The sequence below is a fragment of the Polyodon spathula genome, unplaced genomic scaffold (assembly GCF_017654505.1).
Source record: "Polyodon spathula isolate WHYD16114869_AA unplaced genomic scaffold, ASM1765450v1 scaffolds_1442, whole genome shotgun sequence".
Taxonomy (NCBI): domain Eukaryota; kingdom Metazoa; phylum Chordata; class Actinopteri; order Acipenseriformes; family Polyodontidae; genus Polyodon; species Polyodon spathula.
In genome coordinates, this window is record NW_024472922.1 from 1 (window position 1) to 16,050 (window position 16,050).

Sequence of the window (16,050 nt, forward strand, 5' to 3'; positions counted from 1 at the left end):
ACAAAGTCTGTCTATCCTTTTAAGCTAGTCATTGGATAACAAGATTAGTGATGGCGCACCCCACTTTGACTGATTTTTCTTTCACAGAAAATTTACTCCTTTACCTAAAAGACTGCCGCAGACCGACAGATTGAACTTGTAGCTGTGATTTCTGTTGGCTTTTTTGTATGCTGTCTTATTCTTGTTCTGCAAGCTGTCAGATAAAGTACCGCAGGCACAGTTCATTTAAAGAACCGGCTAAAATGAACAAATTCTCCAATTTCACTTCTTACCTCAAAAAAAAAAAAAGAAAAAAGTACAGGAAAGTATGAGCTGTCATCACGGAGTGCAACAGTACCTGTCAAAAATGGCTCCCACTCCGGCACTATGTGCACTATTGCGATGAACGTGCAGCCCGGTAGCCAGGAGAATCCCGTCCTTTACCGTTATCGAGCGGTGTGAGAATGAGGCAATGAGAAGCTCATTCCACCCTGGAGAGGTTTAAGAACAAGCGAAAAAGGAGAGAGAACTGGTTAGAAATGGATTTGGTGTGGGTGGGGTACAGTACGTTAACAATCTGAACAGCAATAAACCTGGATCCTTTGCCAGTGTTGTTAAAGGTAAAACCTTGACCGCAGATACACTTTCACCAATTACTGTGCTTGTCACCTGGTAACCTGTAAGGTGGAATGTCATTTTAGCAATTTCGGGCCTGCTAGTCACAAAATGTTAAGGCCAATTTTAAAGCCAATTTTAATGGTTCATGAAACTGTTTTAGAGAGGGTAAAATGTTGAATCTTTCAAAGCACTGTACATTCATTAACCCCCTGGTGGTCCTTCTGTCTCTACACCATGAATGTTTAATCCAATGTATGTGTGTGTGTGTGTGTGTGTGTGTGTGTGTGTGTGTGTGTGTGTGTGCTTGCTATCCCCTGGGACCTCCTTGAGAATGAGAGAGATAGTTTGAAATATATGACAAGCACTCTGTTGATATTCTCCATCCAGTTATGCTATGATAAACAAGGCTACGCCCCTTTAAATACCCTGCCTAGCAACAAAATCTCTCCTCTCTCCAGTTCTGTGGACTCTGTGATGCTTTCAGCATCCGAGACAGCGGGTACTACAGAGCTTTTTGAAGACGGTTTGTAAACACATATTCTTTGCCGTAATAATGACAGCGTTAAAACAAGTAATGCGTCTATATTTTTTCCAAGAGCACACAACTCATTAGTTATACTATAGACTATACTATGTGTACAGCTTTCTCATTGACATTTCTTTATAACATTTCTCAGTAGCAACGCCACACTCGTTTCATTTTGACTAGAGAAGACAAGGAAAAGGATCTCTCTAATCTTATCATCTATATATCGGTCGCTTGGAAGAACATCACAGAAAGGAGTCACTGACGCATGTACCAACCCTGATCCACTTGTGTTAGCTAAATCTTAAAGGAGGTACATTTTTCATTTGCCGATGTCAGCAAAAAAAAAAGTTGCTTGCGGCTTTTAATAATGGATCGAGTCAGAAGTTAAAATACTTCACGGAGAATGAATCAGGCCCTTTCCCTGGTTTCAGGATGTCTCACAGCTGAATCAGTCACTGAAGCGTGTGTTCCATCGAAGTGCTGACAGGACCACGCGTGGAAACGCTGTTCCAGTAACAGACAGCCCCCAAGCTGTACTGTCCTCACGCACTCTCCAGGTACCCAGAGACAACAAGGAGTGTTTTAAATGCTGTTTAGTTATTTATTTTGTGTTATTGTCATTACACTGATGAAGGCCCTGTACAAAATGTTTGCATATCTGGAATTCTGAAATATTTATACAGTATTTAGCCTTTATAAAAAGGTCCCTTTTTTACCTAAAAATGCAGTCTATTTTTTGTAGTATTAATAAAATAATGAATTCATTATAAATCTGTCTCAGAAATGTCTTGTTTCCAATATTTAAACACCATTCAATACTTTTGGTAGTTTGTCTTGTGGGGTTTTCTAAACTGGTTTCCTTTCACTACACACGAAACGCACACGAATGCCTGTGTCCTTGAAGCTCTAGTTTTATTGATTCATCTTTTGTTCATTTGACCAAGTTGTCATGGAAACTGCGTTCGCATTAAGGTAGCGGAAAATACATAAAGAAGACTGTCTAAGCGGGGGAAAAAAAGATAAACAATTGTTCCAGAAAAAATAAACAGAATTTGCTCTTTTTAATTCAGTTTATTCCTTTTTTAAAATCAGAAACAGAGAGTTTTTTTTTTTTTGTTCGTAAACAACAAATACTTCAGCTATAAAAATGAACACATTCATATTTAAGTGCAGCTGCAGAAAATGCAAGATGTTTGAAAAATGTCAAACTGCAAGAGGGAGAGGCATATCCTGTACAGCACCACCATTCCCCTAGCAGCAAGATTCTGGGTTAGAGGTCAACCAAGGGGGTGGCATCGTTTACATTTAGCATCAGAAACATGAGGACCTTGAAGAAAAGCACGCCTTACCACAAGTCTTAAACCAGTGCGCAAATATCACATTCGAACCACGCTTTGCTGTAAATACAGTCGACCACAGGGCTCTACATATAGGTTAATGTAACCTTTAAAAGACCAGTTTTTGAAAATCCCTTTCATGATCACAAACAGCTTTTGACCAGTGTAAGTGTAGGATGATTTGAGAGATTTTGTTGCATTTCGTCCAGTGCATGTCCTCTAGACTGTGTTTTCTTAAAGGGAAGAAGATCTTGTGTTATCATTTTATTTTTTAAAACAGTATTTATCCGAGAAAACTACAACAACCTGGATCTGATTTTTGGGTGTTTGACCAATTTGTACCAGGTTTGCCGTTGTAGTTTTGAAGCGTGCAACATGAGGATATTAACATGTGGTTTTTAACTGTAACAAGCGTCCTCCCCGATCCCATCAAGCCAGCGCATCACTGAAGCCGAGGACTCACCGGCTCTTAGAAGGATGACCTGGTCATCGAGGGGCAGCTCTGAGAAGTGTGGGATTCTCTTTGCCCATTCCACAAGCGTGAAGAGCTGCTTGTCTGCCGCTTGGCATATGTTGGTGACGGGATCGTTTGGCTGTAAGAGAACAAAAAACGAGGATTACTGACTGACATTTTTAATGTGCTGTGTGACCAAGAACCAAAACAACATCACTGTAAAACATAATTTAACTGGTGGTATGGTTCACTTGTGGTGTCTCTCCATTTTCTGGTAGCAACACCTTTGTAAAGGGTTATGATTATACCCTGGTTGTGTGCAGAAATTACTTTGTTGGAGCAAGAACACCAATGTCCCAATCTGGCTGGGTTTCCATGGTAACAAGGTTGCAGGCAAGGTGACCTCATTAATAGGAATTCCACACATTTCACTTTTTAAACACTTTAAATGGACTGCTTGTCATGCAGTTAACTAGTGCCAGATTTCCACAAGCTGCAGTCCTGTACAACAAGCTTCCACCTAAACAGCCTTTCTAATCGATAACTTAGTTAGCAGGTCCATGTGTTATATGAGCCCATGTGACACAAAAAAGCAAGTAAGGTATTAAAACACGCGCTGATAAAGCAAAAATAAGGAGGTCAAACTAATAACTTTTGATGAGCTGCCTTTTTCAGGAAATACCTGTGGAGAGCTGGGAAAAGTTAGCCAATCTCTGTCTTCCAGCAATCTCTCCTGTAGAGGTTCCGTCGGATAAAAGGTAATTTTATTTCCCTTCCACAAACCTCGGCGTTTGAAATGCATAATAAAAACACGGGTTGACAAGAACTTCGCCGGTTGAGTTAAATTGTTTGCAGGTGAGCTTCAAGCTATGGTGGCCAAAAACAATTCCTCACAATACCAACTTGGTGTGTGACAGCACACCTGGTTCTCATGAGCAGAGAATCCGACAGCCTCCTCAGGGGAGCTTGGGTTTCTCCTTCAGGTACGCAAGGTCTGACTGTTCGATACCAAGGATGCAAAAGGCGGTTTCGGAAGCATGCAGCATCAAGAGGTTGGCCAAAAATGGGAAACCTCTGTGCAAACAGGCTGTCCCTCCCATGATTGATTCTTTTGTAGAACAGCTGCATCAGGTTCAGTCACGACTGGAGAGACAACTGATCTGACAGACAAGCGGGACAGTAGATTTCCAGGTTCTTCCATATTTGATGTTTCAAAATGATCACTTTATAGGTTCTGTAGACCTTGAAGATTTACCTAAAAGAAGCGATAATCTATAGCGGGGGGTCAGGTATGCCTCCAATGCATTTAAGTCTCATCGAATCAGTGCCGCCCCGGCTACCCATGGGGACCCCCTTACTGACAGTGTTATGACAGGCGTTTCTGTTATAGATGAGCAATCCAGATGCTTGGGTACACTTGAGTCACGTGAGCTCAGAGCAGCAATCTCAGACACATGTGTGTCTCTCCTGGGATGCATCAGCAGGCTGCAGCTGTGCAACAGTCACTGCAATGAGTCCCAAGTGAACAGGGAATAGAGAGAGCCATTGGGTTACAGCAAAAGCGGAACAGATCAGAGTACACATTAAACACAATGTTAAAGCAGATTGCCTTCATGGTGTCAGTGATCCTTCAAAGAGTTTTAAAAAACTGCAGAACAAAATGAAACTAATTGAATAGTTATAACAAACCATAGGCTTTGCTCACAGTGACACAGAAGGCCATCTAATAACCAGGCTCTATCAGTACATGCTATAAAAAAATATTCTGCTCATTATAATGCAGTAGGAGTTAAGTGACTTAGATAACAGAGGGTTCTTTGAAAGTCATTCTTTCAATACACATGATACTGTTGAAATCTTTAAGACACTCAACATCAAATGAAAATCTCCAGGGAAGATCAGGCTGAGACAACTGTTTTTTCTTTTTTTAGCAGCCAACCAAAGCAGCTGAATCTAAGGAGCTTTTCGTCTGCTGTCGATACCAGTCCTAAACTGACATCCGCAGTGCAAAGCACACGGGATACCAGAATGTTAAGTATGTCCTACATTTCACTTCCATTGAGTGAATGTATTTGTCACAAGTCAGATATGACATGTACTTAAATGGGACAGAATGGACTACTCTTATTTTTGTTATTACATTTAAAAAATATATATTTCAAACCTATACCTGACAACGGCTTACATTCAGCTGAAACGTTGTCTGCAAAACTAGCTTTTCTTTCCAGTTTTTAAATGTGGAACCAGTAATTAAAACAGAACGGTTTATATTCAATTAACTTGTCTTTAAACAATAGCAGTTCTGCTCAGAGCTTTGTAGTGTACTTCAGGTTTTCATATACTGTCAGTGTGCACAACCAGAGAAAGAAGACAGAAGTAATGCACTCTGGGAGCTGAAGTACAGCCACCTGTAATTTGCAGGCAGCAATCTTCTCAATGAACTACATCTCCCAGAGTTCTAATTTATGTGGTAGCTGTCGTAAATAATTAATGGGAGTCTTTAAAAATGGGTTCACCCAGGAGAGCCCCTATCCAGACAGTTTTATAGGTGTTTTTACATCATCAATGGCTAAAGATCTGGAACACCTATTAATCTTGACTAATTAAGCCAATAATTGGTTCATTTAAGTAACAGAGACTGGTTGAAAGGAAAATCAGCAGCCCCAGTAGCTCTCCAGGACAGGGTTGCAGACCCCAGAGTTAGCTTGTCTCACTGACCTCATTTTCACCACCCTCTCCCTATTCATATCTGGATATTATGCAACAGAAAAAAAATCAACTACCATACGACAACTTCTAAATATTACATTCAACCATACAGCAGCAGAAATCCTTCAAACCCTTATCAACAGCGTTTCTCACGGTCACCGTTTCAGCCAATCAGAATCAAGGAGCTTACTATTCCACTGGTAGAATCTTGTTCTCACTGTAACAACCCCATGGTTTCAAATGCCTGAATAGAATAGCGTTCACAAATATACACAATTAAAAAAAACATATTCATACCCAGTTCAAAATAACAAAACCACTCTCACCTGCTCTTTTTGCAGCACTGTTACATCAACTACTAGCTAGCAAGACAGTAATGCCACTACTGTTATTGCTTCAAACTTACAGCTTTGCAAAATAAGGTGCTAGACAACAAGCAGCTCACTTAAAAGACTTTTGCTGTAGTGGAAGCTAAGCAAATAAGTAGATAAGCATCTATGAAGTCTCTACAGTGTCTTCCTATAGCAGCCAACACAAACTTTTTTTTAACTAAACTGCTTTCCACTGAAGCACCTGGCTGCATTATTTAAAATCAGAGACCTATTCCAGTCTTGTCATGAAAAGCCTTGCTGGTCCTATTACGTTCAAAGTCTACGCTGCTTCATTTTTTAAAATATTTGTTCACAAACAGCATTACAGCTGTATAAGGATATAGATGCTGTAGAATTCATACATCAGGCTTTGTTTTAATTCCTGTCTGGTATATCTGACTGATGGAATGGGCTTGGGTCTGTATTAAATTAGGTGACAGCGCTCACTGCATTACAATTCTAAAGGCATGCTCAAGCCAGGGCAATTAACATGATGATACACGGACAATATCTTTTAAATTCAATTTATTAAGAAGGAACATGTAAGAAAAATGAAAGAAACTTGGGAACAGTAATCCCTGGCGAACTGTAATATTTCTAGTTTAAAACTAATCTGCTAGACTTTTTTTAGACTTCTTGAAATTTGTAGTTATTATTTGATAAAATACTAACAATAGCAACGCTCCACTCACAGTTTGTATAAAATGTTTGTGAACCAACATACATCAAAATATGAATATAAATACATGTAGTATAAAGAAATATGAATACATTTGGAGAATTAATTCAAATTATTATTAGCACAAATACAATAATGAGTGGCAAAAACCATTCAGTTTTCCTTTTCATATCTATAGTTTTGATAATAGTTCCGCTGTGTAAAAATCCACAGGCTTTTATATTAGGTGATACTGCTTCTCGTCAACAATACAGTAAATGCGATTAGCTCCATATAAACAGCAGCAAACCATTTAGGCCACTCTCTGCGAAACCCACAGAATTTGAAAACATTAAGAACATATCCCTCTATTAGATCAACTCTTAATAAAGTATATTTTATTAGCCTGATAAATAGCTTGAAAAAGTCCATTGGCATCAGTTAGTTTATTTTTTAGATAAAATAATTTTTAGGTGTTTAGAGTTACGCAGTTTCCAGTAACAGGAAGGAACCTATGCAACCTTGAAAACTCATGTGAGTCTTACCATACATTAGTCATTACTCTGTTATCAAAATCAGCATTCGCACCCTTTCAGGTTTTCCCTATACTTTCTCAATCTGAGACCCTTAAACAATACAGCCGCCTAGCAAAAATGTGCAGGGAGTGTCCACCCACTGCCCAAACTGTGTCTATATTTTATACTATCAGACTAACCCCTGGGTTCCCTCGTCTTGTAAAAGGACACCCCCACCTCATACCAGTCCAGTCTCACTGAGATCAGGAAACTAGCTTCGTTCTCATCCAGAGTTTGTAAGTTTCCCGCTGGGCTTCAATCTCCCAGCGCCAGGGAGCTGAGGGCTTACAAAAGCTTTAGTGCTTTAGTGTGTAGAGCCACTAGTCTAGCCTGCTGAGACCTTGTTAGCATCCCACCTTCCAATGTACTTTTTCATCACGCAAAAAGTTCACACTCGCAAATGAAACTGGCAGCAATTATTTTATTTTTTTGATAACCTGCATTATAGTGCTTTTCTGCTGGTTAGTTACAGTTAACATGGTAGCGCCATCTAGTGCACAGCAGTGTATTGCCAGCAAAACAAAATTTTGATCCAAAGTGACAGATTACTAGATTGTGCTGGCCCTTAATAATCTGATCTAGCTTATGTAACACATCTCTCAGGCAGGCAACGAGAACTGAAGAGCAGCACCGAAACGCAGGCTTATCAACAAACATGAAAGACACAACATTGGATTCATTGGCATAAGAACATCTCAGATTGATTGCAAGCCTCATGCAAACATAAAGGGGCTGTGGAAATAAAAAAAAACTCTAATATTGAATTCTGAAGCTACTTTTTAATTGAGCCCCATCATGATCCACACATTGCAGTTCAATAGCAATAAAGCATGCCTGTAGGAGATAAACAAATACTTCTTCTTTTAGGTGGCTACTTTCGATCTAAGTACACAGTATTTCCCCTTCTGCAGTAGATATGACTAACTGGAGTGTGACCAAGTCTACTGAGCCTGTACCAGTTTCCATTGTGCAAGCCTGTGATTGTGCAATGTATAATATTCTGCAGCTGATCCTGCCTATTGAGAATGTCTTCTCAGGAACACTTTGGGTTGACAAAAGTAGTGCTGGTAATATTGGTTACGCTTTTGTCCTGTATATTTGACCACAGATAAATAAAAGTATCCTCAAATGATTTAGCTGAGTGTGCAAATAGTTTTGGTTTCAGACAGAGAAAGACAAGCCTGTCGTTGCCAGCTGGTCATTTCTGAATAATGAATTACAGCATATTGCGACTAGGAGAGAAAGTGTTGATGTCAAATCAAGTGCTTTGTCATACTTCCTCTGAGATTCTAAAAAGCATTTTGAAACAGTTTTTACTACTTTAAAGTACTTCTAATTTCAGCAATTAAGCTGCCAGTCTCATTACTAATAAAACACAGGCCTTTTTCTCCCCCTGCACTGTAAACTGAGCTCAGAGGTACACTGAAGTAACTTGCTGCTGGAATGTTCTGTTTCACAAAATATTGAGCTGAAAACTAAGGGCCATGTGTGTGTGTTTAATAGAGTATAAAAAACCCTTAAAGTATCTCTGGTTTAGGTTTACAGAAAGTTTCTTTAAGGCTCTGTCTCACAAGACGTTTGAAAGGTGACACCTCTCAGCTGTCTCTTGTTATAAGCCAACACTCCTTCTTAAAGAATGCACGGATCATTGTTTTTCAGTGCTTAAAGGGGAAGCTTCTAAATGCTTTGATAATTCTTGTATTCAAGCCCATTTGTACCTCTTGGGGTGGATTCAAGCGAAACATGCAGCCCCTTGTTCATGACTTCCACGCAAAGCTGGACGTGTCCCAAACATTACACTACTGTGTAAACAAACGTGGCAAAACAATCATGTTAAACTTTGACTCAACAACACCATGCAGGTTGTCTGTTTTTCTAAATAAATCTGCCCTTAAGTAGTTCTGATCAAAAACTCAATTTAAAATGCAGTTTTCCTAGGCCCAGTTGTTGTAGACAAGCCTCCTCTAGAGACATTCCAGACAGTAACCGAGGATGAACCTCCCACCTACACCACTAGGTGTCACTGTAACATAGTGGTGACCGAGAAAGTGAATCAAAAAGTGGAGGTAAACTGCTAACAAGGCATTTGTCTTTACTGTAAACAAACAAACAAAAAAGACTGCATGTTTAAATGTCTGCATCATTACCTGCTCCTGTTCCATTATAGCACACTTCCATCAGTATGTGATGTGATCTATTATAGACAGAGATTTGAAAAGGCCATAAAGAAAAGTGGTAAGATTTGTTCCATGGTCAATCAAAATTACTCCTCGTGGTAAATCAAACTGGCTGCCGGGCCCTTTCTGTTTACCATAAATCTTATTCTCCTTGTTCAAAACATGTTATCATCGCATGCACTGTCAAACTAATGCCCTGGCAAGTATGAAACAGAGGTGGCTTTTTCCCCTTAACACAGAACAAAGGGTCTAACTTATGAAAAGGGCTCTAAATGTAGCTGTAACGTGCACATTAAGTAGTGAGCCTAATGTGCACCATAAATCTAAATGTACTGTCCCATTTACTAACAGTGAACGCATTGATTTACGTGCACACCTTTTGGCTAATTTACATACCACAGCGTGCACACTACATGCGTTGTGACTGATAATTTAATGTGCACGATAATGTCCAAGACTTACCCGTGACCATCGTGATATAAAAAGCCCCAGCAGTCCAGGCGTTTCTTTAGATCAGTGGCTTATTGTGAAAGGTGGAGGAGGCTTGCACAGCACTCAGCAGGGGACAGGCAGAGGCAACGTAAACTAAAACTGCCCGCAGAGGAGTTAGAAATTCTACTGGAGGAGGTTGTTTGAAATTACAATACCTTGACTGGTCCAGTGTTTTATTTAACCACTCTATTATTTGTACCAATGTAATGAACTAGAAAATAAAATCTAAGAAATTATAACATACATTCATGTTGATTCACGATTAATATAACCTGTTATTTACAGGTAAGTTTCACTGCTCTATATGAAAACTTTAATGCAATTAATGTCTCCTTGATGCCAGACTAGTTTAAATAGTGCACCTATCAGTGGTTAAAGCCTGCTTTCCAAACTAACTAGTTGTCGCTCACTTTAAGGTGCACACTACAATTAGAAGTGTTTAGTGCCCTTTTGTAAATGAGGCACAAAGCCTGTTATTTGATTAATATTATTACTATGTTAATGCATTACTACTAGTTCCAATGCCAATAGGGTTTAGGGTAAAACGGTTTGACACCACTTTTTTAGAATTGAAATGTTTCGGCTCCAAGCCATTTTCAATGTCTAACGTCGCCACTATGGAGTGTTTAATACTTACAGATTGTTAAAATGTTTTTGTACTTGTTTTCACTTAATCACTGTATTATACTGTCAAGTAGCGAGAAGCATACTGTAAAAGTTTTCTATATAAAAAGCCTTTGTAATTTCTGCTATCACAGTGTGTAACTGATGAAATGGGTCAGGTTGGACTGTATACATTTCAATTTACCAAGCTTATATATTTACTGTGTTTTACTATGTTTATTACAGTGTTCTATCCTGTGTGACTTACTAGGCCTATCGGTGCTTTACCCTGCTTGATCACACATTGCTATGCTTTTGCCGATGCTTGGGCTATGAGATTGCCCCTTACCGAGTTTGAGGGTATCCCCAGATTTGTCTCAATGTATGTCTCTGTCTTTGGCTCCACAGCGAGTTCAGCCTCCAGGATTTTCTCCACAGGCATGTCCTCGTTGGCGCTGCTCGTCGACTCCACCTCGTTCTCATTTCGGTCTTTCCCCCTCTGTCTCTCCTCTTGGACGGCTGCATTTAACAAAACTGGTTCCGGTCACTACTGCTGCTTTCAGGCAGGTCTTTCCAGGAACTCGCAGGGAAGCAGTGTGGCTCACAGGCTGGTGCTGACTGCCTGGAGAGGTTGGGGATCCAGGCCTTCAGCCCCAGCTCAGCGCCCCAGCGAGTTCCCAGGTGACCAAAGACAATATACTTCATAGGCTATATTCATTCAGGAGACAGGGAGATGTGGAGTAACCTCAGATGTAGATTCCTGAGAATCGATTTAGAGCACAATATTGATTTTAAAAGCTGTTAAAAGTATTAGTACTTTATAGCGCTCACAGTCATTTTTACAGATTTATTGGTCACCTCAGAAATCACCCAGTGTCACTTCAAAGTTATAGTGTGTAACAGTTCAGCCCATCCATGCTCTATGAATAGGGCACCTTATGTTTCAGACAAACCACCCTGTTATTCAAATATTAAAACTATTCAATTTTTATGAATAAAATAAAAAGTTTAATAAAATAAGCCACTGCATTTTATGCATTTGACTCACTGTTTCACTGTCTCTCTTCCAAACCTGTCATATACTGCATATTTCAACTTTTTTTTTAATCAATACTGTGAGATTTTATAGTACATCTGTCTGTCAACTCTTTATCTAAACAACAAATACTGTACAAAACAACATTTGAAATGCATGCGACACACTAGATGTGTCAATGCAGCTGCCCTAGCTGGCGAAACTGAACACAGGAAGCGGTTTCAAAACTTTCCACAGACGACCAGTCTGGTGCCTAGCTCGGTCGAGACAGCGTGCCTCTGATTTAGAGCTCCTGGTTGCTCCACACGCTGCCCGCGAGGATCTCAGATTCGTTTTTTATTCATTTATTTTTTTATGTGGGCGTACTGAATCACACGGCTTGTGGGTGAGAAAAGTAACACAGTATCTCTGTGTCAGAGACACATTAAATCACCCCGGTGTGCAGAGTCTAGGTCATTTCTATGATGAGTTTACACTGTTCTACAGCAGTGTTTTAAAATCTGACTTGTTTACTTAACTCATCACTGCCCCTTCTTTTCTCTCGTTTACATTCTTTAGGATCTTCACTTGCTTTTATAATTTAATTTGGGATATGCGGCTATTTTTAATTTAGCTCGAAAGAAGAAAGATTGTCATTTAAAGTCTGTTTATTCAAGTTAACTAAAACGTTGAATATCCATTTTTACATTTGTAATAATTTGCAACAAATCCCACACTGAAAAAAACCAGCCAAAACTACGTAACAAGTTTTTTGAATAGATCATTTGTATAGTTAGGTGAATTTTGGGCTTATCCCAATCGCTTTTCGTGAAAGCGTGGCTATGCAACTTTCTGGTAGATCAGCTTACCAGCCTCCCAGTGCTCTGCATAGCTGTAAAAGAGCTAGGTATGAGACGCTTGCTTACAGACACTCCAACAAGCTTAAAACATTTATGATAACTGAGGTAGGACTGAAAAGCGAATAAATAATTAAAATGGTTTAAAAATCTAACAAATATAATACTACTAAAGTGATTTATATAGTACAAAAACTTCTGAACTGAGGGCACCTGGGACCAGCTCACTCATAACATGTTAAACAAACAGCATTAAGACTTTTGCCCAACTTGGAGCAAACAGCGCTAGAAAGAAAGCCCTCACAAGAAAACATTTTCCTAATGTCCTTTCTGTGTTTTGTTCCGATTTGTTTTTTCACTCTGAAAAGCAAACACTTGAGGTCTCTCCTGAGGGAAGAGGGGGGCGCCCCCCCCAGTCAGGGGGGAGGGAAAAGAACAAGAACTTGTGAGGTTTCCATTTGTAAACACGGCGACCTAATGGACCCCATGGGTCAATTTGATCTTAGCTGTTCTCGTCATTGCCTTTTTGCCAGTTCTTTTTAGGAACACGCCAGCCTGCTGGGGTCCTCAGGGATCAGTTTAAAGAGACCGAACATTGCAGCAGGCCCTCTGCTCCTCTGCCTGATACTGGCCAGGAAGCTGCTTCCCCTACATACAGCTGGGATGAGATGTCTAATTGGCACCAATCGTGGGGTAGGAACAGGAAACCCTTTTTGTTTCAGGCGAGGGTTCAAAAGAGGACAGGAAGGTGAGTATTATGTGTAAATCGGACTGACAGAATACAGACTAAGGAAATACACAGGCATTTTTAGTGTCGGGTTGTTTACATTTAAAAATTAAAAAATTAAAAAAAAAACATTCCAAAGAGGCCCTCAGACATTAGTAGTGTAATTATTTTCAGCTCTCCCGTCACCAATTGACCCGGTTTTGTTTATTCCTTGCATACATCCTACCTGTCTAGCTCTTATTAACATTGTCCCCGTTGTTATAAACAGTACATGCCAGCTGTTTTGAGATTCCCTTCTTGTAACAGCAAACCAATACGGAAAGTAGGAATAATGCCAGCCCAGGTTGTTGCTGTCCTATACGGCATGTGCTATACCTTCTCTCTTCATGCCCATGGCGAGACACTTCTGGTAGCGGCAGTACTGGCACCGGTTGCGCTGTCGCTTGTCGATCATGCAGTCCTTGCTGTCTCTGCAGGTGTAGGTCAGGTCCTTCCTCACCGTCCTCTTGAAGAAGCCCTTGCATCCTTCGCAGCTGTAGACTCCATAATGTTTACCTGGAGGATGGGCAAGCAACAGTCACAATGCTGCTGGCCCAGCTAGAGACCCTGCCACCCCTGGGCCACCAAGTTCATTTCATGCTTCAGTGTAAATCTATAATCTGATGCATGTATAAACACCAAAAGAAACTGGTACAAATCTTTCAGACATTTCAACTAGAAGTTTACCATTAAAGAGGTCTTTAAATGCTGCAGAAAGAACAGCAGCCCCCTGCTTGGTTGTCTATGGTCATCCTCATGAGTGAAATAACCCAGCAGAGTATTCTGTTTATATAATACATACAATGTATGGAAAAGAAAGCACATTCACTCAGCAGCTGTGAATGTGAACATTTTATTCCATGCTAGATCTCTCAGCACTTGTTGCATAACCAAATATATACCAGAAAACCTTTCCTACTAACTTTTTCACCACTAACATCTAACAAACAACCTCTCCTGTGGTTCACATTTTACTTTAATCGCTGTTGTCTCCGCATTTTCCAACTGCAATAAATTCCATTTTCGTCAAATTGAACTATTTTCTTGCATTATTAATACATACTTTATTTTTTTTGTTTTTACAGTTATAGGTTAAGCCAATCTAATGTGTGCATGCTTGTGTATGGTATGTGTTGAGGCCTGGTTAAAGATCTCACTCTGTGATACCCAGTTTTGGACTCATTCACTGACTTTGTCCTCACCTGAGGACCTGTCCCCGCAGATGGCACAGATGTGTTTGGTGAGAGACAGCGGGGACATTGAAGGATGGGCTGGTACTTTCATCACCCCATTCAATCCAAGCGGAGGTTTAATATCTTCCGAGCTGCTGACAGGATTCATCGGAGAATTGAGCTGAAAAACAACAAGGTTCACATTCAGCAATATATTCACACATGTAAAGCTCTACTATTCATAGTTCCGTGTTTCAATATCTATAGCCTGCTGTAATAGGTCATAGTAAGTTCACTCATCCACATTAATGGTTCATACATCTTGCATGTCCATTGTACATCATTGCAAATACTGGCACCGCATGAAACCTGTGTGCTTTAATGTTGGTTTAGGTGTGCCATCTAGTTTTACATAATTGTTTTTATTGATTATTATTATTATTTCAGGAATTATACAATTGAAATAAAATTCAGGGTGATTCATAAACGTTGCACTATTTGAAAATAAATCAATAAAAACCATGCAGCAGAGGCCTTCCATGAAAAGCATCTAGACAGGCCTTTCTTATGAATCGCTCTGCGTACAGATCTATACATCGTAACTGTCCCAATATGTTTGGAACCACCTATGGAATTCCTTAGCGGGTGTGGCTCTACATTTTTTCAGCACCACTGTTCAAAAAGGACATTAATTGACCTTAATTGATGTTTGGAAAGCCTATGAAACAGATCCACAAACATTAAAAAAAAACAAAAAACAAAAAAAAAAGTTACGATAATTATTAAAAGGCTTTTGACCGACATCCAGATAGCTTGCATAAAAAAAAATTAAAAATCCCAAGCACTGTACAAAGAAAGGGCTTGATTTTTAAAACTGAACTGGATTTTGAGTAAATTTACTTTTAATCAATTCTGCTTTGCTTTTGAGTTTTAACTTCAATTTAATGATCTGTTTTGCTTAGTGAAATTATTTTAGTATAAATGCTAAAATGTGTTTTCGCTCTTTAGAGCTTTATTATAAAATCAGAGATTAACCATGCCCTTAGTTTGTTACAGTTAGTACTTTAATCCTACTGTCTGAATCTAATTGATCATCTCTGCATACGAATGTATCGATTTTTGTTCTCATGTTTGCATTATTTATAACACAGGCATCTGATCGCAATATGTGCCTAAAAAGTTTCTTCTTTAGAGCTCCTCTCTCTCTCATTACAGTGTTTAAAGTTATGGGCGGATTCATTATATTCAGCAACACGTCTTACAAGAAATCCGGCGGGATCCTTCAGAATTAGACATCAAATATAATTGATTGAGCCAGCACACTCACGGCCATTGCTCTCTCTGAGACTCATGAATGGAGCGATTATATTTTAATACTGGTCTATTATATTGAGGTTGAAGTGTGAGAAAAGGCACTATTTAAAAAAAGAACACTGCATTGTAAGGGTTGTAGCTGCAGCAGGCAATAAGAGCTCAAAACCACACAGATAGTGTTGTTATGCATTTGCATAGCTTGAAATGGTCACAATATGAAAAGAAAGTAGTTGGTATAAAGCAGTGTACTGTACACAGTGACACTGGTTACTGTAATAACTGGAGGCTGATAGACTGCATCATCAGCAGCAGTAAAGAAAGCCTGGAAGGGCACCAGCAGTCACTGGTCAGTGGATCAGCTGTTCAACCCAGAGCTAAAACGCTGTACGAAAGGAACCGAAATTGCTTTGAGTTCTTCAGGACC

The 16,050-nt window shown here is 39.6% G+C and overlaps 1 protein-coding gene across 2 annotated transcripts; it reads right to left on the reverse strand.

Moving 5' to 3' along the window:
- Nucleotides 1-303: 303 nt before the first annotated feature.
- Nucleotides 304-14,528, reverse strand: LOC121309765 (retinoic acid receptor RXR-alpha-A). Of its 2 annotated transcripts, none has more exons than XM_041242943.1 (5): nucleotides 14,343-14,528; nucleotides 13,477-13,656; nucleotides 10,852-11,021; nucleotides 2,927-3,056; nucleotides 304-470 (listed from the first exon to the last, which is right to left on the reverse strand). In XM_041242943.1, exons 1-5 carry the CDS (start codon nucleotides 14,479-14,481, stop codon nucleotides 319-321), a joined length of 771 nt encoding a protein of 256 aa, XP_041098877.1. In that variant the 5' UTR covers nucleotides 14,482-14,528; the 3' UTR covers nucleotides 304-318. The 2 variants fall into 2 exon arrangements, with proteins under 2 accessions (XP_041098877.1, XP_041098876.1); XM_041242942.1 differs by having other exon boundaries at nucleotides 10,852-11,036.
- Between the last annotated feature and the right edge of the window lie 1,522 nt (nucleotides 14,529-16,050).